Source organism: Lasiosphaeria miniovina, assembly GCF_030549165.1.
Source record: "Lasiosphaeria miniovina strain SMH2392-1A chromosome Unknown B0T26scaffold_5, whole genome shotgun sequence".
NCBI classification, from domain to species: Eukaryota; Fungi; Ascomycota; class Sordariomycetes; order Sordariales; family Lasiosphaeriaceae; genus Lasiosphaeria; species Lasiosphaeria miniovina.
In genome coordinates this window covers 3,978,419-4,004,093 of record NW_026848224.1, presented here as the reverse complement: position 1 = coordinate 4,004,093, position 25,675 = coordinate 3,978,419, and the positions used below count along the sequence as shown (strand labels likewise).

Sequence of the window (25,675 nt, the reverse complement as noted above, 5' to 3'; positions counted from 1 at the left end):
CTTCAGGATCCTCATTTACTCGCCCAGGGACGATTTTCGGCGGTAGGGAGGCTTGTCGAAAAGGTCGTGACATTAACGGTGGAGGTAGGCATGTTGTCGAGGACTCGGGAGCCAAGGGAGCAGAGAAATCGCTGCAGGAAGGTAGGATTCGGCAGTTTGTTTACAGCGGTTGGCGATAGTTGCATTGCAGCGGCACGGCGGCACTCAAATTCAGGGCATTCGACGATTTTCCCGAGACCAGAAAATGCAGGGCTGGCCTTAGTCAGGGGCTGCCCTAGTGCCAGGAAACCCGGAAAATTGGGCCCAAAAATGGCTCAACCAATGGGAAATATTTACAAATATGCCAATTAACCTGAACCTCAATTTGGCCTGAATTTGACCTCCAAAATGGCTTATTTACCTGCAAATATGGTCTTCCTTATTTGATTGATTTGGCATTTATTTGGATTGGTGCCAGCGCTGTTCCCGCCTACTAGTTTAACCCTACATCTGGGAAGATCTAATCTGTTATCAAGATGAGCCATTAACTCGGTTCCTAAATTGCTGATCAAATGATGACTATTCTGTGCCAGAAACGTTCACATTTTGATTGGGTTGCACCTTAGCAGATGAAACTAATTACTCATGCTCTGGGCCATTTTCTCTGGTACGAAAGTCTGCCTATACCAGTTTCTTCATTCTTTGTTGCTTCATACTCCATCCCTACTAAGCTCAAAGGTGGGCGATAAAAGCAAATTATAACATCCCGGCAACATGAAGCATGAAATATATTCATCCCAGTTCTATCTCGACCTCTAACACCCTAATAAAACAACAAAGTCTAAAAGGCCCGCCGATATCGCGCCCCACCAATCACTCCTTCTTGGTCTCCTCGTCCGAAGCCGGCGCGGTCCTCGTGCGCGGCGTCGGCCCGCTCTCGGAGATCATGCAGTCGTTGCCAAAGTAGCTCTCCTCGTAGTCGATATCATCAAGATACTTTGCGTCGAGGCCGCGGACCTCGCTCTCCTCGCTGGCGCGCAGGTGCAGGCCCGGGATCTTGTTGATGACGAAAAGCAGGAGGCACGACACGAAGAAGGACCAGGCGGCGCACGTCGTGGCGCCCGCCAGCTGCAGGCCCAGCTGCTTCCAGTGGTGGTTCCACCAGCCGCCCGCGTACGACGCCCCGGACACGCCGTCCAGGGCTGGCACGAACTGCGCCGCGAAGAGCCCCGTCAGGATGTCCCCCACGAACCCGCCCACCCCGTGGATGGCGAAGATGTCCAGCCCGTCGTCCACCGAGAGCAGGTACTTGTACCGCACAGTGAAGTAGCAGCATGTGGCCGTGATGAGGCCGACCAGCGCGGCGACAAACACGGGGACTGTTTGCTTTTGTCAGCATCCGCTCAGGGGAAGAAAGGAGCGGAAAAGGATGACGCACCGTAGCCGGCGGCGGGCGTGATGCCGACGAGGCCGGCGATGATGCCGGAGCAGAAGCCGACGAGGCTGAACTTGCGCTTGTAGGCGTAGTCGAGCAGGACCCAGCCGATGCCGCCGCCGCAGGCGGCCAGGTTGGTGTTGACGACGACGTAGATGGAGCGGATGGTCAGGTTGGCCGAGCTGCCGCCGTTGAAGGCGAACCAGCCGAACCAGATGAAGCACGTCCCGATGCACATGAGTAGCGGGCTGTGCGGCTTGTAGTGCGCCAGCCGCGACCGCCGGTCCGTCGCTGTGCTCGACTTGTCGTTGATGCGTGGCCCCAGCATCATCGACCACGCCAGCGCGCTGAACCCGCTGGCGATGTGCACGGGGCCCGACCCCGCAAAGTCGTACACGCCCAGCTTGTACAGCCACCCGCTGGGGTTCCATTCCCAGTACGCGAGGCTGTCCGTGATGTCTCGTCAGCTGCGGGTCATCGGAAGCCGGGTTGTGCTTGCTTTCTCGACTTACACGTAGTACACAAAAGTCGTCCAGCACAGCAGGAACACCATGCTGGGCCACAGTCTGCCGCGCTCGAGCATGGCGCCAGCGAGGATCATGGCCGTGGCCGAGACGAAGGTAAACCCAAACGCCGCGTCTGCAAACCGTCAGCACCACGATCGGCAAGAAGTATCCGAAGAAAAACACTCACACAGGATATCCGGAATATCCGCATTCGCCTGCGACGGCTGGGCGAGGACGTTCTTGAAGCCGGCCAGCGACAGGTCGCCGAGGATGGGATTGGTGGTGCGCGCCTCGTACAGCGAGTAGCCGTACACCCAGTACTGGATGCCGCAGGCGCACGAGCAGAACAGCGACTGCAGCACCATGGTCAGCGCGGCCTTGCGCCGGTGCATGCCCGCGTACAGGAAGCCGATGGCCGGCGTGATCTGCCAGCACAGGATCGTGCACACGAGCATCCAGCATAGGTCGCCCTGGTCCAGTCGTTAGTCTGTGGGCATGGCGACGCAAGAAGGTGGGCATGCCTTGTCATAGGCGGCCGTAAAGTTCTGCGTGAGCGGATCGCCGCCGTCGGGGTTGTCGTGCCATTCCGGCCACTCGGTGACGGGGGTGATTTCGGCCATCGTGTCGGGCTCTGCGGCGGCTTGTTGGTTCGGGACGAGGAGGGTGGAACGGCGTGTGGTGTGTGATATGCCAAAGCAGCGGCCCGGATACGGTCTGGTGTCAGTCGGTCGTTTGACCTGGGGCTACATCGACTCTCAAGCGCACGAGGCCCGCTGCGATGTTGGCAATTGCGGCCGGGATGTATTTGTAGTTTGTGGGATGTATTTGTAGTTTGTAGGATGGCAATGGCAGTCGAGCGTGGGCTCTCACCCACGCCATCCGGGCATTGTTGACTGCGACCCTCGGGCTTCAGGACCTCTCGCGCGAGATAAGAAGCGACACTTGGAGATACGTCTGACGATGCCAAGCGACAAGAACGCGATAAGCCCAAGTGCACAAACGGAACTGGCCTCTGGACTGGTGGAGCTATCCCCACACCCGCTCGCCAAGGTCTTGGATCGCCTTGGATCTTGGGGGGTCCTGGCCTTGGCGGGAATGATAAAAGGAACGAGCGACTTCTGCTGTCGTGTAAAGCCTTGAACCGCGGGACTGGGACACGTCGAGCTGCAGTCGATATTACGCGATTCGTATGTTGGGCCAGTGGTAGTCGAGCTGGCTTCAATTATAGACGTTGATCGTAGTCTACTACTGTACGTGTGCCTGATAATCACACGTCCCCGGCATGCGCCTTCAAGCCACTCCCTACCCTAATCCCCGCCGGCCGATCGACGACGGGAAAAGGCGGGAGCGGCCTGCTTCTACGCCACACGTGGGAGAAAGACAACCTCAGTATGAAGCCTGGATAGGCGTTATGGGCACTCCAGTTCACGGCCTGGTCAGGCCTCCCCCTTTACCCCTCAAACTAGACGTCACATTCTTCCCCCACGGCGAGTCCCGGGCCTTGGCCGATAAGGTATCTTGCGAGCTGTCACGGCCCATGACAAGAAGAGAACTGGTGCAGCATACAATATCGAGCCAAGCAGAAGTTCAGTCAGACCTCTGACGGTTCAGTCAGACCTCTGACGGTCCAGCCAGACCTCTGACGGTCTAGTCAGACCTCTGACGGTATTAATGCCCCGGATGGGCAAAGTTTGTAGGTACAGCAACATGTACACGGGCTTTGTAGCTCCATTGGGACAAGATCTCCAGAGCAGGTGGGCAAGACCGGAAACCTTGAAAGCGGGGTCCCACTGTGACCCGCCGCTAAGGCGATCGTGCATGGCAGGCCGGGAGGGGCGCAGTGTAGCTCGTGTTGTCATTGAGCTCAGTTTAGAAACCTAGCTGCCTTCCAGATAGCGAAACATTGGGACACCGTGCACCTGGGGGCCAAAGGTAGTTCCCACACGTGCTCTGTCGGCTCCAAAAAAGCGGGATGTCGGCTGCCAACCTGCGCGTATTATAACGCAAAACTCGGCCTGCACCTCCTTATCTTTGACAGATTCGCCACTGCGAAGCCATTCCTCTTGCTCACGGCGGGCAGGCCCACGAGAGTCCGTCACCTATTTTCCCTCCCTCTCGACTTTCCCTTCCGGTCGGCCGTCAGCCCGAACATCTCGCGAATATTCCAACGCTTTCTGTCCGGGGTCGACGGAGACATGGGCGACGTCGGCGAAGACGATGGGAGCACGCTCGACAACAACGACAACGTGGAGCCTGGGCGCCTCGCTGGGAAGTTGATGACCTCGGTCGGCCGCCCTGTCAAAACCCGACAAGCTTGTTAGCGGCCAGATCTACCTAACGAAGCGGAGCCGGACAGAGCTAGTGGACGTGGAACTCACGGATATTCCCGGCTCCGCCGATGCCGTATCCTCTAAGCTGCCTGTCGCGGGTTATCGTGTCGCGCGCTTCCTCCTCCGTCTCGGTGTCGTCGCTGGCAGCTCTATCTGCTTCCTGCCTCGCAGCCCCGTCGTCTAGGCTCAGACTCCGCCGGGCTCGTGATCGCCGGGCCGCCAGCTTGCTGACCCCGGCTGACTCGAACAGTAGTTCTGCGCTTCTTGGCGTGGTGCCCCCGGGAGATGGGGACACCGACTGTCTCCGCCCCGGCGGGGGCCGCAGGTTGGCCGTCGAGATGCTGCGGACGAGAACTAGCTTCCCCTGGATCCGCACATGGTGCCGTTTCGGGCGGACGGGCAGCAGGCGGCTGGTGTCGGGGTCCAGCTCGCACATCTCCACCTCGCCGTCGCTCGCTCGCCGGTGGCGCGCGCCCTCTTGGTTCGGTAGGATGGCGGCCAGTTCGTCGGCGAGCTCGTCCAGGACCGGAGGCAGCGGCGGCGGCGGCGTGTACGGATGGGAGCGCATTGTCGCGGGCTCGCGCTTGTCGGATCCCGCTTCAGCAGGCGCTGCAGGGCCGCAATGGGCGGTTGCTGGTGGGCGTGAGAATCGCCGTTGAGGAGAGATGTCGTCGCGCGTTACCTGCACAAGGCCAATTGCTGCAGGACCTGTGCGACCCTCCCGCCCTTCGATCCGTGGCGCCACAGGGGCAATCACACTGGGCCGAGCACGGGTGGTGGGGTGCGTGATTTAGAGCGCGTGATTTGGAGCGCGTGTGTCTGTAGCTCGGCGCGGTATTTCGCATCGCGCGGCAGATGGCAACCGGTGGCGATGTCTGGCTGCAAAGTAGCATCGACGGTACCCGGCGGTGCAGGGCTCGGGAACAGCAGAAACTTGTCACACTGAAACAGAGACATTGGGAAATCCGGGGAAGAAAGTAAGGCGAGTCGATGGAAGAAACATGGCAAGAAGGAGTCCCTGACAAACAAACGCGCCCCTGGCAGAGCAAAATAAGCCCTAAACTCAAGGAAGGCGAGACTAATTTCGCAGCTGCAGGCACCTGCAGGGAATAGTTCCTTCAAAAGGGCAGGTGGGGCCACCCGAAAGACGCCCAAGCCCCCTGCGCAGAGCCACCAGCAGCCAACTCGCAGCTTCCCTCTGGTGTGCTCTAGAAGCTGGCTGCGGACAGCGCGGGAACCACGACCCGCATGATGACATGTGATTCTTACAAAAGGAAACTCCCATCGTCCCTTCTCCTTTGTTTTCTCGCGTCGAGATAATTTCATCCGCAAAGTCCTCCCGCCGACCTGATGTGGGTCTGTCAATTGACAAGTACTCAACCCGTTTCGTTGGATGAGACAGCTTCCACCCGGGCGCCAACCGTGTCTTTGCGGGGAAGCAAGAAGCGAAGAAACGCCCCATTCTCCTAATTAGGAGGAAACGGGTGCTCCCGACTTCGCCGCAAACTGCAACAGCAATCCAACCGCCGCGCCGGACTTGTCGCTTTCCGATCTTGGTGGCAGGAAGATCGGATTCTTCTGTGCTCTTTTGATCCTTCGTGCGGCGAGGCAGAGTCAATTCCAACGACTTCCGATCTGTCCGAAGAAAACACGACGCTTACTAAGTTCTGCCGCCCGGATGCGTCTGTGTCGGCCCGCGATGCGTCTAAGCTCTCACATAAATGCTCGCTTCTTGAGGCTGCTGAGAGCAACTGGTCGCTGAGTTAGACAGAGAATCGTGCTTCGGCGCTGCCACTGTCACGAGAAATGGGGAAATTGGTTGGATTTCCCCGCATTCTCTGATGCTCAGTGGATGGGCCACGGCTCGGTTGCCAGATCTCTTCCCGACTGGCCTTTCCATCCAGGCAGTTGCTGCTGCGAGCGCCAGTCAGCACCCTGGGCCACTGACACACTATTCCTGACACAGAGGAACTAAGCGTTCACGGGCAGAAACGTGGTTGCCCTCTGGCCCGTTCTGGGCGGCGAGATGCAGTATCTCGGCTAGGGTCGCAACGACGCTGAGCATTGAGCGGGGTCATGAACATTGCATCGTGACATTGGGAGTTTCCAGATGGATGTCACGCCTCGCTTGTTTTATGAGCTAGAGCTAGCTACTCCAACTTCGCCAAGAGTTGAATGCATTTGGGGAAGCATTCGAGGAGTTTGTGGTTCGATCTCCCCCGTTCTTGATCGTGTGCAATCCGCGATTGATGCTAAAACTACGGGGATGCCGCATGCAGCACGGATGTTTATTTCGACCCAGACATGCACAAGTCTTGCTAGCCTGTAGGACCCAGCGTTAGGACTCATCTCCAGCCCTAGTTCGCCGGTGCGCGGTGTTCCGGATTATGGTATCCGGGTTCGACCCCGACATGACCGTGTGAAGCGTCGTTACCCCAACCTCGTGGCGGCTTGGCTCGCTCGGGCATTCTCCGCAAAGTCGTCACGGAGACTCCTAAAATGCGGGGTTAGCACGCTTTTTGCAAGCGAGCCGAGAATCGAGATTCGAGCCAAGGCCGAGCCAAGAAACTGCCGAGTTGCTTGTCTGCCGCTCTGCCGATCTCACCCTGTAGGAAGCCGCGTCTCGAAACTCAACCACCAAATGCTACATTGGAGGTGTGGCCCTGTCCCGCCTTTTCCCATCTCGGCCGGGATTATTATTGGTGACCGAGCAGGGTAATATCTGGGTCTGCCAGCGCTCTTGCGTTGTTCTCGACTGATCGGCCTACTGCTGCTTCTCCGCAGCTTCCCCCAACAACATAATACTGCTGCCCTCCTGTACATCCGCTCTCTGTTTGGGCCATCAGCACCACTTTCACGGGAACGATGGTCGGGCAAACTCACACCGCCGAGAGGCACTTGGTACACAGGTAAGGAACTCCTCATCGACGAACACGGCTCGCGAGTCGAGAGCAGGAACTCACCTCAGTCCCTCCACGACCACAGCCATGCCAAAGAGGGAGATATTCCGGGAACAGTCGATCTTCGGGCCGCCGGTGAGTGCACCTGTCTTGCCCAACCCAGTACCTGCCACGACACCGTGATCCATCTAACGCTTTGCTCAACAGAGGGAGACGATACTGCCTACGGTCAGGCTTTATACCCTGTGCCCGCCGAGGATCCCAATGATCCGCTCCAAGTTAGTCAACCCGTTGCGCGCACTCGAAAGCCGGGCGAGAGAGATGCCTTCGGAGCTACTCCCACCTTTGCTCCCATACCATTAGCCTCATGCACCCGCTGGGTCAAACCAGCTCGGCTAACCCTTGATACAATAGTGGTCGACCAGACGGAAGACGTTGATTCTTGTTGTTTGCTCGCTGTACTCGTTCCTGAGCAACTCGGCGCTTCTCGGACCCTCGGTTTACATTGGAATCTATGCGGAGGAGTTCAACATCTCCCCGACTACCGCGAGTAACATTGTCAGCTATGCAAATCTCGCATTCGGTTTCGGTTAGTCGAAAGCCGCCGTCCCTAAGACGTTCCGAGAAGGAGTCTGACAGCCGCGAACATAGGGTCTCTCGTCTTGGTCCCACTCTATCACAAGATTGGTCGCCGACCTGTTATGCTGGGGTCTCTCCTCTTAGTAAGCCTCTATGTCGGATCGTGGGAGGATAGCGCTTGATCAACGTGACTGGTCAAGCTGACCCGTGTTTACGCTCATTAGTACTGCGGTGGCCTGATTGGCTGCTCTCAGGCGACTTCCTACGGCTCGTTGATGGCGGCAAGAGTAATCCACGGGTTCGGTTCCTCGGTTTGCGAAGCTCTTCCCGTGCAGCTGGTAAACGACATCTTTTTCCTGCACGAGCGTGGCAAGCGACTTGGATATTATACCGGTAAGTTGCCTCACAAGATCTTTTTATTTTTGACTCGCACGGAAGATGGGTCTTGCTCGACTTACACGCTCTTGCCAACAGTCTGTCTCTGCTTTGGCTCCACGGGCCCTTTGTACGCTGGGTACATGCTTTCCGGCGGCCATGACTGGCGTCTCTTTTTCTACGTTGAGTTCGCCTTTGCCGTCGCCCTTTTCATCCTCGCCTTTTTCGTTGTGGAGGAAACAGCGTACCACCGCAAGCCTCCGACCGAGGGGCGCCAGAGTCAAGAGAATTTGCAACGAGGTTCTGACGGCGAGAAGACGTTCGATGCCGTTGTCGAAGACTCGCCCCTGGCCCCTGAGATTCCGCCGCGAAAGACCTTTCTCCAGACACTCAAGTTCTGGGGCATCTGGGAGAAGGACTCGGACTATTTCTTGATGATGGCCCGCTCCTTTACGTATTTCCTTGTCCCGCACGTGTTCTGGGTTGTCACGACTTACGGTGAGATTTGCCACGAATAGTAGCCCCACGCATTGTCCCGACTGCTAACCCGTGATACGCTCCAGGTATCTACATCGGCCTGGGCGCCTTGACGTTCAACTACATCTTCCCGCTCAAGATCACTGCACCACCCTACAATTGGTCTCAGACCAACAGTGGTCTCATCGCCGTGGCCTCCTTTCTCGGCTACCTGCTGGCCATTCCATTCACGCCATCCTCCGATCTACTTGCGGCCCGACTGACACGCAAGAACAATGGCATCCGCGAGTCCGAGATGCGCCTCGGCGCCATGCTCCCCGTGATGCTTCTGGCTCCGATGGGGCTGATCCTGTTCGGCATGGCGGCGCAGCACGACCTCCACTGGATTGCGTATTTCTTTGGCGTCGGAATTACGCAGTTCAGCAGCTATTTCTACTTCACCTTCACACTGGCCTACGCCGTCGACAGCTACACGGCCAACATCAGCGAGATGCTTATCGCCATGAACCTGGGGAAGCAGGCCATCAGCTTCGGCATGGGCCTCGACCTGCTCACCTGGGTCCTCGACCACGGCTACGCTGTCATGATTGCCGGCGTCTTTGTCAGCATCCTCACAGCGAACAACTTGGCTTTGATCCTCTTCATGCTGCGGGGCAAGCGCATCCGCGCTTACATGGCCAAGACTTGGCTCGCCAGAGTCCACCGCGAGAGTGTCAAGGAGATTGCAACGCACTGATTGACTACTGTCCACGGGGTGGTTTTAATCTGTCTAATACCCGTCCGCACCAGTGAAAATAACTAGACTGCTCGACCAATCTAGGGGGTTGTTTAAAGTATTCGAAGGGCTGTAGAAGATGTCCGGAGGACTAGTCAAATAATACGAGGGTGCGCGCACGACGGTGCGAGGCACCCTGGAAGAATCAATTCACTTGTTCGATTCCACAGACACTTGCACTCACTATGATTCAGGGGCAATGGAACTGGCTTTCATCATTCAAGCACACAGATCAGACGGGGTTTGTTGGAATTGCCAATGGCCATGCTTTGACTGGCAAATTCAATGTCAACCGACAACAGGGATCAAATCTCTTGACATCCCAAATACAAGCAAGCGAACCAGAAATGGGCCCACGAGACTCTTAAACCGGGCGGGGCTGGCCCCAAAGAGGGCTCGGAGAGCATTGTCCCGGGCTCGCCGGGAGGCCAAGCCGCCCCGGGTAAATCCAACACCCACACAGCTGATTGCCAGGGCTGTAGCCTCCGATCTAGGTGCCGAGGTTCAAGTTCAATAAGGCACGCCGTGGTTCCTGCATAGTCGCCTATCTCGACAAGGTCTCGCAGCCAACAGACGTCCCGAGCCTCGCTCAGTTCCCACAGGCATGGGTAGTAATCTCGGAATCAGCACCACCATCCGAACAGGCTCCTCAACGCCAAGACGGTGGCCTTCCGGATGGCCCATTCTGCCAGCCTCTGCGCTAACCGGGTATGCAGACTGCAGCCGCAATATGTGCTCACGGACGGCATCCCGCCTCTCTGGTGATATTTAACTCGTGGACGCCCCTCGTGTCTCTCTCTTCTGTTGACGCCATCACCCACACGCCATCCCATCCACCCTTGTCTTGTATCTGTAGGTTCTTGTGCAGAGACATTATACAGACGCCATGGCGGTTAAGTCAGCCCTGTTTACGGCATTGCTGCTGTCGTCTCTCGCCGCAGCCCAGCAGATCGGCACGGCCATACCAGAAATCCACCCGCGGCTGACAACACAGAAGTGCACGCTGGCCGGAGGCTGCAAGACGCAGAACACGTCTGTGGTACTCGACGCCTTCTCTCGGACCCTGCACAAGATCGGCGACCTGACGCAGACCTGCACCGTGGGCGACGAGATTTGCGCTGACGCCGAGACGTGCTCCAAGAACTGCGCGCTCGAGGGCGTCGACTATGCGGCCCATGGCGTTGTCACAAGCGGCTCCTCGCTGACGCTGAACCAATGGCTGAAGGGCTCTGACGGTCAGTACGTGACCGTCACGCCACGCACGTACCTCGTCGCCGAGGACGACAAGAACTATGAGGACCTCCGCCTGCTCAACGCCGAGCTGACGTTTGACGTCGACCTCTCCAAGCTCGTGTGCGGCATGAACGGCGCTCTGTACTTCTCTGAGATGGAGACCAACGGCGGCCGCAGCGCCCTGAACCCGGCCGGCGCCGAATACGGGACCGGCTACTGCGACGCCCAGTGCCCGACGCTGAGCTTCATCAACGGCGAGGTACACACAACCCCCTTCCTTTTCTCCCTACAAACACCCGTTCATCTCCCTACAAACACCCGTTCATTCCTACAAACCCCGTTCATCTCCCTACAAACACCCGTTCATCTCCCTACAAACACCCGTTCATCCCTACAAACCCCGTTCATCTCCCTACAAACACCCGTTCATTCCACCCGGTGGATGTTGCTGACAGAAAGCCCCAAGGCCAACCCCAACAACGAGTTCGGCGCGTGCTGCAACGAGATGGACATCTGGGAAGCCAACGCGCTGGCGCAGGTGTACACGCCGCACCCGTGCCGGGCGACGCGGGTGGAGAAGTGCGCGACGGCCGAGGCGTGCGGGCAGCCGAAGGGCGTGTGCGACAAGTGGGGGTGCGGCTTCAACCCGTACCAGCACGGCTTCGCGTCGTACTACGGGCGCAACGGGACTGTCGACACGAACCGCGTGTTCACTGTCACCACGCAGTTCCTGACCGACAACGGCCGCGCCGACGGCGAGCTGGCCGAGATCCGCCGCCTGTACGTGCAGGACGGCCTGCTGATCCAGAACCAGGCCGTCGCCGTGGCCGGGAAGCAGGTTGATAGCATTACCGACGCCTACTGCAATGCCACGTCGGCGTGGACACAGCAGCGCGGCGGGATCGCCCAGATGGGCGATGCCATTGGCCGCGGCATGACGCTCATCTTCAGCATCTGGGCCGACGCCGGCGGTTACATGACGTGGCTCGACAGCGGCAATGCCGGCCCGTGCAATTCTACCGAGGGCAACCCCGCGCTCATCGTCCAGCACACCCCCGACGCCGCCGTCACCTTCTCCAACATCAAGTGGGGCGAGATTGGCAGCACCTTCAAGGCCACGGCTTAGGGATGAGGGCTGTGTGTGTAGGTATGCAAGAGGCACGATGTTTTATAGTCAGCTACGCCGGAAGATGACTCGGCAGTCTTGGGATTGGAGTACTAAAATTGGATAGCATAATCCTTCTTCCCCACCCTGGCGCCCTTCGGGATATATATAGAGAAACTGTTGGACAAGAGACATCTTTGCGTTGCTTTCTTGTACCCGCCCTGAGAATCTTTACAATTATACGTTTTTTATTTCATATTTTCCAGATGACACCCCTAGTAGACTTTCGCTGGTCTCTAAACGCAGAACTCGAAGCACGGCCAGTTTGTTATAGAAGTGAAATTGTGTATACCTATTACTGATGTAATGGCGTTTCATATAGCTGACTCGTTACCCGCAGCTCGTATGACCTGGTTAAGGAGCCACGAAGAAGCTTCCTTCTAGCCCATTGTTGGGTAGTCGAATTCCGTATTAGGGGAAACGACGGGCAAAAGCTTGCTCTAGAACGTCCAAGGTCGTACGTTGTTACCAGGAGACGGTGAGACGTTGTCCAAGCCTGGCGATGGTATAGATTGAGCCTCACCAGTATTAGGGCCTGGCGTGTGCGGGAGGGCGTACTCCGTTATACGAGTGTTGTCCTTGTCGTTAACAAGTTTGGATGGAGAGAGCAATGGAGTAGACGTGGGCAGGGTCTTGTACGCCAGTGATCAAGGGCGTCGCGAATGTCGCTCGAGATGCGCCAATTCTTTTTGTACTTGGACTCCGGGTCGTTGAAGAAATCAAGGTACTTGAGGATTGCCGTATCACCGTACTTGGTTCTCTTGAGAGGGGGTCCAGCCAAGGCTGTCTTGAAGTACATGCGGGTACCCGTACGCGTGAAGTGGTCCTCGTTATAAACCCAGAAGTGCGTGGGCTTAAGAATCCATTGTGTAACGAGTTGTTCTTGCTCGTCCTCAGACATCGCGACCCACGAAAGTATTGTAAATTCTTTTTGTCGGGGATCAGACCGAACATCTGTGTAAATGAAAGACGTTGTGTTTCGGTCATCGTGTCAAATTGTTCAACAATGTTCGTCGCTATGGCCGCATCCTTTCCACTATTCTCAGCGATCTTCAATTCCAAGGGCTGCGCAGGGCTGTACGGGGGGTTTGAGTGACTTACCGGGTCACGTAGTGGTGGTGATGCTTAGAAGGAAAGATCTCAGAAGCCAAAAGCATGCAAAAGCAGTCAAAAATGAGGGTATTCTAATTGTGTATTGTGTTGTGTTCTGGAAAGGAAAAACCGGCCTGCCCCTGCAGGCCCGGGGACCAATTTGACCCAGTAAAACCGCGGTCTAATTAGGTGCCCTGTGCGGGCCCTGCCCGGGTACCCTAGACCATGCCGAAGGTAGTAAGGCCTTTCTGACACACCCCCCCCCCCCCCTAGTTGATGCCATTCTCGGATTCGACTGTCCAAAGTAAACAAATGTGGAAAGTAAACAATACGATCTCCGTCTTCCAGCCCTTACCCTGAGGGCATTCACAAGTCTCCCGGCAGGTCTATATGTTCAACTGGGGTCCCTTCTTCCTGCCTTTTGGCCGACAACTGCTATGACACTGTTGGATTCACCAGGGTACCGGTACTGGAATCAACAGGGCGTAACTGTACGCCGAAAGCTGGTGGTTCAAGTGATGGATTGTAGATGTGTGTGTTCTTCTCTCTAGCTTTCTGGCAGTGCCAGAAAGCCCTTTCTTATACTACTATTGTGGTGGCGAAGTGGGTGGCGAAGTCTCTATCTAGAACCTTCGAGGCCCTTCTGCTTGACACATTCTAACAGACACGTCTTGTAGGTTCATCTAGTGTAAGAATTCCGAAGGGCGTTATTTTGCAGGGCTTTTGTGAGGCCGTTAACGCTCTTCGTATATACTGCCTTCATGTGCCCAAGCCGGTATTCCTGCCGTAGCCAGTGGTTGTAAATATCAACATGCCGAAGGTTAGTCTTCAACTGTGAGATATCCTCTATCAACAGCCGAATGGTCATCTGGTTGTCACATTCAATAGTAATGCGGTGATCCTCTAGGTTGACCTGCAATTCCTTAAGCAGCCTAGCCTACTCACATATAGGGCTTCCTTGTGGCCTGTGAGAGGGCGAGCCGCTCAGCCTCGGTGGTTGAGGTCGTCACGGTGGCCTGTTTATTCGCCCTCTAGCCTATCATGCCCCTAAAAATACTTAAGACGAATGAAGGTATCTGATTTCCATGTTATAGTAAAAAGTCAAATATTGTTTTTCGCCTGGGGTAGTTTAAGCGTAATAAATGTCGAGCTGCCTAGGATCGCTTAGGACTATTTCTCACGAATAAGCGCCGTCTCCCTATCCCAATATTTACACCAATCGATCCACGCTTCAGTTTGCTCGCGCGACCTAATTAAGCATAGGTCATCGGTTATAAGTACCGCATATTCTCCCGGCTACAAGCTCACCAATGTCACCGAAGGAACAAAGCCTAAAATTCACGCAAAAAGCCTTGGAGATGTAATCGGAGACAGAAAATGGAAGTGTCGGTAGCATGGATGCTCGATTTGATAGCTGGGGGAGGTGTTCTGTTCCATCCTCTCTCAAAGTTTGGGTTTAGATGTTTTCCACCATGTCGAGCGAGTGCAGGGTCCGAGCCCGTCAATGAGCTGCAGAATCCATGCCTTGCACTTTGCGAGGGGATGCACGGCCGCGAGCAAGTGTCGAGCGAATTGCTCAAACACCAATTCGCCGTCCGGCGACCGTCCGAGCAGCTGGACGACATGGGCGGATTTGGGCACTCCGGGACAGGATCCGCCCTGGCAGGCGAGCAGATTGTGGGTCTCGGTGGCATACTTGCACTTCTTGAAGTGTTCGAGTACGTCGACGGCGATCACGGGGAGCGAGATCAGCGCAGCGCTGACGTCCTCCGAGTCATCATCGAACCTGGGAATGGGGGCGCGTCTGGGAGGTAATGGACGCCATTTCCGACGATGATGTAGTCGCCCTCGGCCTCCAAGGGCGGCAGCTTACGTTTGAGCCCGAGGACATCGCCCGAGAGGGTGCCAGGGATGTCGGCGAATCGAATGACGCGACAGGACTCCCCCAGACCATCGATGTCCAAGGTATTCTCGTACCAATACGTGTGGTAGACTGTGCCGTCGACGGTGTCCATGTCATTCCAGAGAACATATCGGCCGGCTGGGGGAACGAGGTTGGTTGCGTCTCGCAGCTCCGGGTACGCGGCCCGCAGGCGGCGCACTGCCACCATGAAGAAATATCCAGGCGCCATTTCTTGGTTGCTGTGGGAGTTTGGCCACACACGGGAGGGTGGCACAGGAGGGCAGCCCGGTAGAGTGGAGGTCAACTGCGGATGGATTGCGTGGTGTGGTGTGTGAGATGCCAAGTACGGAAGCTGATAGGTTTCAAAGGTAAGGCATAGAAAATATTCAATACGGCCTTGCTAGGTAGTGCACTTGCAGAATGAGGCGGCGTGGTCTTTGATTTCTCTTCTTGAAAGTGCGCACCCAATTATGCACGCGTCGGATCTGGCATGGATGACGGTTTATTTGCCAGTTCCGTTTCATGAGCGCTGTGCTTTTGCCCCCGCTCGAGCCGTATGGCTATCTCGCTGTGTCACCTGGGCGTGGTCGAGGCAGTTGCGTCCAAATTCACCAAACTTAGCGGCTGGCAGCTAATACTTGCACAGAGGCAAGGGCACCAGAGTATAAGCATGTGTAACGGTGTGCCGTAACGCCACATGTGCTGGGGGTTATAGCAGCAGCTGCTAAGAGTATTAGATAACAGGTATCTGTTTTGTCTCCGGGCGTGCAGTTGCTGTTCTCCCCACCATAGCATGGGTGTTGCAAGTGCATGGGTGTTGCAAGCGCATGGGTGTTGCATGTGCATGGGTGTTGCAAGCGCATGGGTTGCAAGTGTTGAAGATCAAGGTATCTCGACTATTAATCTTCCAAGGCATGGTAACATGTCGAAATTGGAGCGGTCAGATAATTAGTCAAAACAAAATCGAAGCTAAACTATTATTTTCTTATTCTTTCTATCCGTGGTGTGAATTTCTTCCTGGGATCATGACAGCTGAACGGGGATTCAGGGGCTACTGCTCCAGCCTTATTTGTCCTTTTGTAGAGTGCCCCTTGTTAATGCCGTTGCCATGGCGGACTATTTATTGCCATTATGCGGGTTGACGTTCTTTGCCACTCTCATCTGCTGCATTGCCGTTTCCGGAGCTATCAATGCGTGAACTTTCAGTGTTTATTTGGTGAATTTCTTTGTTGCCTTGTGGTTAATCCTCCAAAATCAAAGTGTACAACACTCCAACCCAATTTTAGGTTAATGAGCCGCAAAAAGGAAACAACTGCAGAAAAATAACGGTTTTTTTGCCATGACAGACGTAAGCTACGCTAGCTTTAGCCGCGCTAGGTCTAGATATGTAGTCGAGGAAGGGAACGAGTCGCCTTGGCGAAAACGGTACGGAGGGTGGAACCATCCCGAGTTTGCGTACAACGGCCGCTCAGGTCTCGCACCGCTGTATCCACCCACCGAAAACCTAGTTGGGCGAACTGGCAGCCCGGAAGCTTTTCAAGAGCGCCAATCAATCCCAAGGCCGTCGGATGGCGAGCTTGACCGCCTTTTTTACACCGAACGTTTCCAGAGCCGCCACAACAACGGCGTCCGATCATGGCAGCTTCCCTCAATGAGCTCGGCGCTGCCTGACCAGAACATCGAAATCAACGTCCACCCCAGCACTTGGCACCATGTGTTCCAGCCCGAGCATTGGTTTGACTTCGATTCGCCTGTCGACCCCCGCGATCCGACGCGCATATGGAGCATCGACAACGACGACGTCGCCGCGGAGCTCAACGTGTGCATTGACATTGCGAATCGCATCTTCAGCCACGTCTAGCACACGAGATGGTAGTCGCTCCCGACCCGCCGTCTTCTCGTCGAATTCAAACATTGGATCGTTAACCCAAGCAATCCGCTGCCAGGTTCCAAGCCCTGATCCTCGCGCCCGAGGAGCACATTCCCATTGACACCATCGAGACCGGTCCTGCTTTCAGAGAATACCCCCCGAGAACCCGAACTCGCAGCCATGCCGCATCCACCCCTTGCGCCCCGATGGCGCCCCCTTGTCCGAGGCCGAGACCTACGAGATCGACAAGGCGAGGCTAGAGCTGGCCAGCTACATCGTCTGGGCCTTTGTCGACCAGGATGACACGGAGGGCTACGGCACGTGGGACCAGTGCAGCAGAGACTCCGACGCCTACACGTGCCCCGTCTCACCAGATACAGGGCAAGGGCAGTTTGTGTGCATTTATCTCAGCACCCGCACGCTGGCTTCGTTGATATACGGGACGCGGTTCGAAGAGGGGACGCGGTTCGAAGAGGGGACGCGGTTCGAAGAGGGGACGCGGTTCGAAGAGGGGACGCGGTTCGAAGAAGGGACGCGGTTCGAAGAGGGGACGCGGTTCGAAGAGGAGACGCCTGGCGTCAGGGCCGAACGCTGCACTGGGCAGATGCAGCTTGCTGTGGCGGTAAGCGTCTATCTGAGCTGCCCGTCTACCCATCTTGTTATTGAACCAGTGCTGACTTGGTAAATCGAATCTCAGATGATTCATGAGCTTGCTGTGAGTCTCAACCATAGAATGACATACTTACCTCCGCTGACTTTGAATCTCTCCTCCACAGCACGCCTTCCGCGCCGCCAAGCGCCTGTCGACCGGCTTCAGCGAGTCAGGAATCGAGCCTGCAAGTTGTTTTCTCCCACCCTCCCGGCTGTTTTTCCAGGGAGTAAGTCTGACACTCGGCGCAGTTCTTTGACCAGGAGTGGGCGGCCGAGCTGGGGTACTCGCTCGAGAACGCCATCCTCGGCGGTGTGTTCCGGACGCACCCCAACCCGGCCGGCAGCGAGTTCGGCGCGCCGCGGCACACGCGGCTGCGGCGCCAGTACCTGGCCAGCCTGACCGAGTTTCCGCACGACGTGCTGTTCTGGCGCTCGCCGGGCACCATCAACCATCACCAGCACTACGCCAGCCCCATGACCTCAGTCTGCTACCCGCTGCCGACCCTCCTGTCGGCCATGTTCTTCTCGCGCGACTTCTGGCCGAGAATGTCGCCCGCTTCGGCGTCCAGTCGCTCCGGCTGCCCAAGTACATCCGGACTGACGTCTTCGTGCTCGACGAGATGAGCCGCGCCTTCTCGTTTAAGATGAACCCGAGCGACGAGACGGAGGGCGAGTCGTACGCCCGCGGGGGCGCTGACAACCTGGTTCGAAAGCTTATTGACAATTTACGGGAACGGGATCGGATACATAGGGGAATTCGGCCCTGGTATAACAGCGCTTGTATGTCTGTACATTGGTTCCAACGCACCTGATTCAAATAACAGGAGACCCAGCTCATAGCCAGATAAACAGACGAGGACTGGCAACTATCGCCCTATGCCGTGGCCGACCTCCGTGGCTCCGTCGAGGTCTTTGGCCGGGCCGTGCGCGAGCGGGACCTCAAACTCGCGTCGGCCAGTTTCCGCGAGTACGAGAACCGGCTATTCTCACTCTCGATATTTGGCGGCGACGTCGCACGGTCCGCCCAGTACCTTTTACACGCCCTCTGGAAGCTGATGATGGTCATGCTACCGTGGAGGGCCGGGATGGAGGCGCATGAGGAGTCGACGACAGAACAGACCCTCCGAACCGCTGGCTGCCGGCAGCCACGTGCCGGTGCCAGGTCCTCTGTGCCACGCCGCGGCCCGCCACTACACGGGCCGGCTCGACTGGCGCTTCAATTTCCCGCCGTACGAGACGCGGCGCTACGTCGGCTTGCCGCACACGCTCCGTGATAGCGGCTCGCGGCGCGAGAGCGTCGAGACCGCGCGCATTCTTGATCTAGCGAGCTTCTGGGCTAGCCCTGAACCTAGCCCTACGCGGACTTGCCGTAACGAGGCCGCCCGGCTCATGCCCGAGAGGAATTTTGTGAGGCAGAGCAATGCTGCTCCTGAGCCTGCTGGGACGTTGCACGAAGATGTTGGCGGCCATGTCGGCGGCCATGTCATGAGGATGGCGGTCGTGGGCAAGTTGTACCAGCCGCACCTGCTCGGTGGGAGGGAAGGCAAGAGGCGGCGGGCAAGCATCATCAACAGACCGATTCGGCATTGGACGGCTGGCGAGGTTGGCGACCACTCCTCGGACGGCGACCGGTGGGTGCTTGTTAATGACGGCCTGGCGGGGTTTGACGTGTACGACGCCAGCGGTACGTGTTTGATTCTAAAAGACTAGTGCGGTATATGCTTGTGGACATACGGCTTATTGACGGATTGCACAACCACAGGGATCGACGCTTGCGAGATTCGGTCATGCTTGACGAGCACTTAGCAAAAAAAACTAGCCACGGGAGGGTGGTCGAGGACTTGGAGACGGCGCGCGCGTTGCGAGACGTGAGCACCGGGGTGAACCGTTTCCGTGGCAAACTGCTGCTGCCCCGGCCACTACCTGAGATTCTGGAGAGAAACGGCCGCGACGGGCGGCCACACTGAGTGTACATAGGGGCTGACGTGTTTGACGTGGCAGGTAAGTGTTTGTGGCCGGACTCCTTCCCCTATTCAGTTGGCTTCGTTTATTTGCCTCTGGAAATTAGGGCCGTTGACCAAAACAAACACGATAGACTTCCCCTTCTCTGACACCGACGAACGCTATATCTTCCGCTCTGCGCCGTGCGGAGACGTCATCGCGGCCTTGTAAGAGCCTAGCAGGACCGTCACCAGGGACTTCTTAGTCGATTTGGGCGACCTGAGGAAACGGCTGGCGTCTTATCGCTGCGCGACGATCCAAGACACTGGCCCTTCTGGGGCCGAGCTGCAGACAAATCCACGATGCCCAGAAACCAGCTCGCGTTTACCATGCGCACTATTCGCATGCACATCTTTCCCGAGACGGGTCTGTATACGGTCGAGGGGGCCGTGTATGATTTGAGTGGTATGTGCCCCTGAAGCGTCATGCTCTTCTTGTCGGTGCTCTTCTTGTCAGTGCTCTTCTTGTCGGTGCTCTTCTTGTCAGTGCTCTTCTTGTCAGTGCTCTTCTTGTCAGTGCTCTTATCATTGATTAAAAACCTCTAACCGGGGCCGCTTTGTTCAGAGTATGCCGACGCACATCCCGGTGGCCGCGAGCTCGTGTATCAATCCGCGGGCCGCGACACAACGAGTGATTTTATCAATGGCCACCCCAACCACCGGCGTGAGTATCTTGCAGATATTCAGCACCTGAGGGTCGATCACGTGGTGCCAGAACGGAGCCCAGGCGACGGTATTGGGTGGAACGAGATCGTGCTGCTGAACTGGGTGTATAAGCTGAACCGTGAGTCCTGGTGTCTCCCCTGGTGTCTCTAGCTTTTGATTGTACCGGTGGTGGTTATTGTTGTGTCTCCCCCTTTTCTCGAACTTCGGCCCGAATATTGAAGGCATAGAAGCTATTTTTATTGACGAAATCTAGTCCTCGTCGAGATAAATTCCTCGCCTATCCGGAAACTTCACCTCCGCCTCCACGCCGAGCTTGGACGCTACTGCGGCCAAGACGTGACACAACTCTACTTTGCTGCAGGCAGCAGCGCGGCAACGTTCCAGCCGCTATTGGACTCGTCACAAATCGTCATCGCTCACGTGGACCGCGGAATCATGGCCGAGGTCGTGCCGGCTGAGCTTGCTGAGAATGCCACGCTCAGGGTCCCTGATTTGCCACAGCCTGGAGCCTTCCTTACGCCACCGCCGGTGACTGGTGAGTTTGGCTAGATGGACCCCTTGAAGCCCAGCGGGGAGCTGCGCGCGTGGAGGCACGGTGCTGGCTGTGGCGGGGGTGAGTATGGTTTTGCCTGGGTCAGTGTCAGGGGGGTTGTTTATGTGACGTTTGCGGCTGGCGGGTTATTGGTGTTGGTTGGGGACGCTGACGATGAGGTAGACATCTTGAGGTATGCAGACGACGGCACCGAGGCAAGACTCGTGAAGTTTGGAGGGCGCAAGTGCACTGACGCCGGTCTTGCGCATGACCTGGCAGAGTGCGGAATTGCGCCGGTCGTGGGTAAGCTCGTGCCCAGCAAGCGGAAGACCGAGTGGAATCCGTCAGAAGAGGGGGCAGAGAGGCAAGCAGGTGAGTTATTTGTTTTTGCCTCATATTTGGCATCTATTATGAGGTTAGCGGGCTGTTCTGTCGTTTATCAGCTGTCCTGTGATTTGGCTGACTGGGCTCTGGTGCAGAACTCGGGAAGAGGGCCCGCCGTCAACACCAGGTAGAACGTAGTGAGGCTGCGCTGGGCGGATGTGCGACACCACGTGTGTTGCGGTTGTTGGGAATAGGAGATAGAAGAGGCGACTAGGGAAATAGTATCGTCGATGTATGATAGGTATGAGCTATTTCACTTCTGTGATAAATCTGACTGTGGAAGTCCCTCCTTAAGAAGCGAGTTTTATTAAAGCAAACGAAATATAATATAACTCAACTAGCCAAGATATCTTTCACCGTAGCTTAGGACTACGAACGAAAATGGCAACTGTCAGTACCCAGGTTCGTCTCACACAACCAGACTGTTTTTCTCACTGTCCCTCAGCTCAGCAGAGACGCAGATAGCCTTTAGTAGCACATGAACTGAGCGACTCATGTGTAGAAAGCCGCGACATTCCCTCAACAGTTGTTCAAGCCCCCTTACAGCTCAACGAAGACCCCCGGGGTGGTTCAAGAAACAGTCCGAAGCTCAGCCGGCGATGGTGACGGTGATTCGACGGGTTAGCCCTCGTGCGGACCCGTTGGCGGTTGTTACAACTCATGAAATTGCCGATACAAGTCCTAGGATAAAGACGTCAGAATCTATTCTTCGCTCGCAATAGTGCTTCTGAAGAAGAAATCGAGACTCGCCGCTGCTGCAATTGGGAATCCACTAATTGCGACCTGCCGCCATTCTCAAACACGGCATCGATATGGTCTTGCTCCGCGCCCGTTTCGAGTGCTCCGGTCATGTCGACTTCGAGGTTGAGTCGCTTGTCGACTACAGATGGGCGGAACGTACGGTAACCGCTCGTATCTGTGATGTGGAAGTGTTTGGTCATACCCAACAGCTTCTCGAAGGCGTCTTTCTGCTCTGGTAGCCAGACGGCAGCGGATGGAACCCTCGCATCTGGCATCGCCCCTGGTCTTGGCGAGGGCGGCGTAGGTAACACGGAAGTAGAACATGCTGGCCCGTAGCAGGTCGGCTACCGCGCTCAACGAGTCGGACGGCATGCTCACCATGGCCTCGCATGACATCTCCTGATCTTGGGGACGGAACACGTAGTTCTCAATCATGGATTTAGTCTCCCCAATCCGGCCGGTAGCGTCGGGTTCGGGCCCAAGGGTTAGGCAACTGAACATTGGGTTTAGCCGCCGGAATCTGCCCTGGACGCCCGCCCTTCCCCCTTGGAGAGGAAGCGATCCCATGCTTCCTCGCCATCAACATTCTTAATCGCATTCCTGAGCGACTTAACGAGGTCCTTGGGAGTTTCCGGCAGCCAATCTGGGCCTTTGGCAGCGCGCGGCCAGCTGCCGGGGCCCAAGGAGAGCAGCAGGTCAAGTTTAGGGGAAGTGCCCCATATTGCTCGGCTTTCGGCCAAGGGAACCGATGAGGTGCAGTGAGTCGCGCACAGGCCGCCATCCCGACAGCTGGTCTTATCAACGGGATTGACAAAAGGTTCAAAATAGAAGGGCAGGGCTGAGGCAGCTTGGGCGCTGGGCAAGTTAGCTCTGATTGTGGCGGAGACTTCAACGGGTAGACTTACGCTTCATATGTCTGCAACGATGAGCCAAGGTAGCGCTGGCCGTCTCCCACGCAATATGTGGTGAGCAGCCGACAGCCATTGTCGACGGTGGTGGTTACGGCCACGCGCGTTAACGAGCTGCAGAGCATCCCGTTGGCGCTCTTGATGCCAAGCAGCGTCTGGGATCGGTAAGCTAGAGGAAGGGCTTCTCTTATGGAACTTGTCGAGAAGTAGGAGAGCCTGTTATCGAACCAGGAGGCCCACCAGCTATAGAAGCTGTAGATTACTGAGCGACTGAACCCGCCTTTCACGATCAGCTCAAACGTCTCCAGACAGTTGGCCGCGGACTGGCCATCCTTCGCGAGCTTGAGAGCGGTGAAGGCACCTATTGAGAGTCAGTTTTATGGCCCGGCTAGTTTTTGGAGCACGGAGGCGTTGGATAACGCACCTGTACCAGTGCCGACAATGAGATGGAAAAATTCCCCAAGGGTAGGCTAGCCCTATGAGATTCTCGATCTTCCGGAGTGTCACCAGCTGGATAACCCCTCGGACCCCTCCGCCGTCGAGGCACAGCATGCGCAAGCCGAGAATCGTGGGAGGACGGGTGCTTTGTACGGGGTATCGAAGGCTTGCGGCCCACAGGGACACTCACGATGGACACAAAGTTTTCGACAACAGCGTTTCCCTTTTCGCCGCCACTCTCTGCAAAGTCAACGATACAGTGTGCGCAAATGTAATGGCCGCAGGGGAGCGCATACTCGGAGCGCCCAAAGATGCACAGCGGACAGTTGGGCCCCGGCTGCGGGCTTCAATATGTGGCAGAGATTTCTTCGCACCGCGGCCCGAAGGAGGTCTTGCTGCTGCTGCCTCCTCTCAGAGCATCTCATGTGATTCTCAAGGCGAGAAACTTGACTGCAAAATCCTGTCTAGCTTTGATGTCGTCTCCAAGCTCGGAACGAAGGAAGGCTGTTACCCTAACTGTCTCGGATTGCCCGATGTCATCCTGACGTCGCATCATTGGACTCAGGTTTAGAGCCTCGGCGTTTGAGGAGGGGCCATGTTCAAAGACCAGTCGGAATTCTCTTGACGTGAGGCTGCTGTCGACTCGTTTCCAGGTCTTGGTGTGTCCATCGTGAACCCTGGCTGAGTCGGAGAGGATACGCTGCCGTAAGTGGGTGACCCCTGCGATAACTGGCCTGTCATTTTCTGTCTCAAAATTCCGAGTCGGGATGCGGCAAACATGCGTGGAAGAGAAGCAGCGATTGAAGAGTTCGCGTATCGTACTGGCTCCGTTCTGTCGGCCCAGGTTGTCAATTCCGGGAGAGGGGGAGGAAGGGTTGCAATATTTTTTCGATCACATCACTCACCTTCTTCGCAAACTCCATGTCATTGTTACTTTCCGCATCAACAGCTTCAAAGAAGTAATCTGTGGCCGTTTTGGCCTCAGCCCGGCCGTCAGTCTTGTTCGAGATGATGATGAGAGCGCGGAGAGTCTCTTGGCTGACCACCGCCTGGGCGCCGGCTATCCCCCAATCGAGAACCCATTTCGCCAACTCTGAGCTAGTTCGCGGGTTTGCAGTGACCATGCAGACGACACCGCTGAGCATGTAGAGGAGCCTAGGTCCACATCGCTGTACTTCGTCAAGAGGCGAACTGAGTGGTGGTCTGTTAGCACAATGCTAATACTTACACCGGGGAATCTGCCCATGTGGTGAGTGGTGGATGATGGCCTACTCAGAGCTGACTTTCCTGCGCTGAAAAAGGAGACGAGACGCGGGCGCTGCCGCTGTCCATTTCTGCCTGACGCGGAATGCACGAAGGGCAGATCGACCAGCTCCTCAAAGCGGGGGGTCACGACGATTCTGGCGGCGTTCTTGGTCTCCTGGCCACCAGATGCCCCAGTCTTCCCGTCAGCGACAAGACCGAACCACTTTGAAGGCTCATCCTTCTTGAAGAGATCGGAGACCGTGAAGCCGGTGCCGCTGAAGGTGGATTTGATGGATAGTTCGAACTTGCTTGGCCGGTCCTCAAAATGGATAGGCCGTCTCTGCACATGCTGGTGGAAGCAAGCCTCGCAGCAGCGTTTGCCGCACGAGCAGCGCACTACAGCAGGTTCTGTATCGCATTGAATGCAGGCTGGGGCCATTTTTGCTGTGATAATACAAAATTGGGAAAGGATGGGGAGTGAGGAGTATAGTAATTAGCGTTGTGTTGTCAAGGGCGGTGGTAGGAGTGACTTGGACAATGCCGGGCGGTTTTCCGAGGTGAGTATGAGATGAAAAGCGCTGCACCGCCTTTGCATCGTTCCGCAGGTTTGGACTGCCTTGACTTTTAGCTGAATGCAACCGCTAGGTAGTGAAAAGAGAGCTTTGTTGTCTTCGCCTGGCCGATGATCGCTTTGGGCAGCAATTGTGTGTAACCTTCATGTCGAGAGAATTGGAGCCAGCAGAGGCTAGCCAGGACTCGCGGCTAGCCAGGACTCGCAGCCTGCTGGGTGTACAACGTGGACCAAGAAATCCCTGCCGTTTGCGGTGAAAGCCCTGCCACTAGTCGTCCTTTCGCCTCCCTTGGAGAACGGATTCTCCACCAAACCCATGTTGGTGTTGCTCTTGGGCACTTCCTCTCATCCCTGGGTACAGATTTCCACCAGCCAATGCGTTGTGCATCGAATTGAGAGCAGCCACATCAGAGATCAGGTTTGAGAGTAGGGGTCAAACGCAAACGGGGCATCCACCGGATGCTTGGTGGGAATCTTCGGACTTCTGGGTTGTTCTGTCGTGATTCACAACGTACAGGTTAAGCCGTGAAATGCCGCTTTGCTGTGTCGTGTGTCAGGAAGGAGCAATTTCCCAATTAATAGATATAACGCGTAAGCTGTATGAAAGAAAGCGCCGCAGGCCACGAGCGCCGCAGGCCAAGAGCGCTGCAGGCACTAGGGGTCCTAGGGGGCTTTCCCCCTAGAAATCCAAGAATTAGACCATGAATATCGAAATATCAAATTATCATGGGAATTTGTTTTTGTATTGAGGGGTTATCGCCGCGAGGCTCCCTTTGTTCTGCTTGTCAAGATGGACAAGTATGACGGCCCGGCTTGCTTCCCTGACGATCAGGCTATTCCGAGAAATGTGGTGCCCATCTTCCGGTCCTCGCGGGACTTCCAGAGCGGTAATGCGGCCTGCTCTCGCAGTCAGAATCGAC

The 25,675-nt window shown here is 56.3% G+C and overlaps 8 protein-coding genes across 8 annotated transcripts; 3 read left to right on the top strand and 5 right to left on the bottom strand.

Annotated features, from left to right (window-relative positions):
* Positions 1-548: 548 nt before the first annotated feature.
* B0T26DRAFT_782763 (ammonium transporter AmtB-like domain-containing protein) lies at positions 549-2,871 on the bottom strand. The gene is made up of 5 exons (XM_060446731.1): positions 2,442-2,871; positions 2,108-2,390; positions 1,927-2,053; positions 1,418-1,860; positions 549-1,358 (listed from the first exon to the last, which is right to left on the bottom strand). The coding sequence occupies exons 1-5, from the start codon at positions 2,538-2,540 to the stop codon at positions 853-855; spliced, it is 1,458 nt and encodes a 485-aa protein (XP_060294919.1). The 5' UTR covers positions 2,541-2,871; the 3' UTR covers positions 549-852.
* A 1,144-nt stretch (positions 2,872-4,015) lies between these two features.
* On the bottom strand, positions 4,016-5,207 carry B0T26DRAFT_753685 (uncharacterized protein; the record flags this gene model as incomplete). Its single annotated transcript, XM_060445728.1, has 3 exons — positions 4,016-4,215; positions 4,299-4,932; positions 5,010-5,207. 3 exons carry the CDS (start codon positions 5,205-5,207, stop codon positions 4,016-4,018), a joined length of 1,032 nt encoding a protein of 343 aa, XP_060294918.1.
* Positions 5,208-6,715: 1,508 nt separating this feature from the next.
* Positions 6,716-7,330, bottom strand: B0T26DRAFT_367076 (uncharacterized protein). Its single transcript, XM_060434642.1, has one exon. The coding sequence runs from the start codon at positions 7,173-7,175 to the stop codon at positions 6,852-6,854; it is 324 nt and encodes a 107-aa protein (XP_060294917.1). The 5' UTR covers positions 7,176-7,330; the 3' UTR covers positions 6,716-6,851.
* B0T26DRAFT_677904 (major facilitator superfamily domain-containing protein) lies at positions 7,238-9,317 on the top strand (the record flags this gene model as incomplete). The annotated part of the gene is made up of 7 exons (XM_060440159.1): positions 7,238-7,285; positions 7,384-7,428; positions 7,565-7,739; positions 7,802-7,872; positions 7,954-8,122; positions 8,204-8,602; positions 8,668-9,317. The coding sequence occupies 7 exons, from the start codon at positions 7,238-7,240 to the stop codon at positions 9,315-9,317; spliced, it is 1,557 nt and encodes a 518-aa protein (XP_060294916.1).
* A 741-nt stretch (positions 9,318-10,058) lies between these two features.
* On the top strand, positions 10,059-12,027 carry B0T26DRAFT_367129 (glycoside hydrolase family 7 protein). Its single transcript, XM_060434643.1, has 2 exons — positions 10,059-10,848; positions 11,056-12,027. The coding sequence occupies exons 1-2, from the start codon at positions 10,243-10,245 to the stop codon at positions 11,713-11,715; spliced, it is 1,266 nt and encodes a 421-aa protein (XP_060294915.1). The 5' UTR covers positions 10,059-10,242; the 3' UTR covers positions 11,716-12,027.
* A 2,262-nt stretch (positions 12,028-14,289) lies between these two features.
* Positions 14,290-14,978, bottom strand: B0T26DRAFT_753681 (uncharacterized protein; the record flags this gene model as incomplete). The annotated part of the gene is made up of 2 exons (XM_060445727.1): positions 14,290-14,613; positions 14,679-14,978. The coding sequence occupies 2 exons, from the start codon at positions 14,976-14,978 to the stop codon at positions 14,290-14,292; spliced, it is 624 nt and encodes a 207-aa protein (XP_060294914.1).
* A 1,422-nt stretch (positions 14,979-16,400) lies between these two features.
* On the top strand, positions 16,401-20,922 carry B0T26DRAFT_753680 (uncharacterized protein; the record flags this gene model as incomplete). Its single annotated transcript, XM_060445726.1, has 14 exons — positions 16,401-16,604; positions 16,768-17,241; positions 17,317-17,334; positions 17,520-17,753; positions 17,816-18,050; positions 18,123-18,342; positions 18,416-18,954; positions 19,248-19,271; positions 19,366-19,438; positions 19,582-19,676; positions 19,836-20,054; positions 20,190-20,471; positions 20,652-20,840; positions 20,912-20,922. 14 exons carry the CDS (start codon positions 16,401-16,403, stop codon positions 20,920-20,922), a joined length of 2,817 nt encoding a protein of 938 aa, XP_060294913.1.
* Positions 20,923-22,099: 1,177 nt separating this feature from the next.
* B0T26DRAFT_753678 (uncharacterized protein) lies at positions 22,100-24,623 on the bottom strand (the record flags this gene model as incomplete). Its single annotated transcript, XM_060445725.1, has 5 exons — positions 22,100-22,448; positions 22,499-22,862; positions 23,762-23,771; positions 23,845-24,130; positions 24,223-24,623. 5 exons carry the CDS (start codon positions 24,621-24,623, stop codon positions 22,100-22,102), a joined length of 1,410 nt encoding a protein of 469 aa, XP_060294912.1.
* Between the last annotated feature and the right edge of the window lie 1,052 nt (positions 24,624-25,675).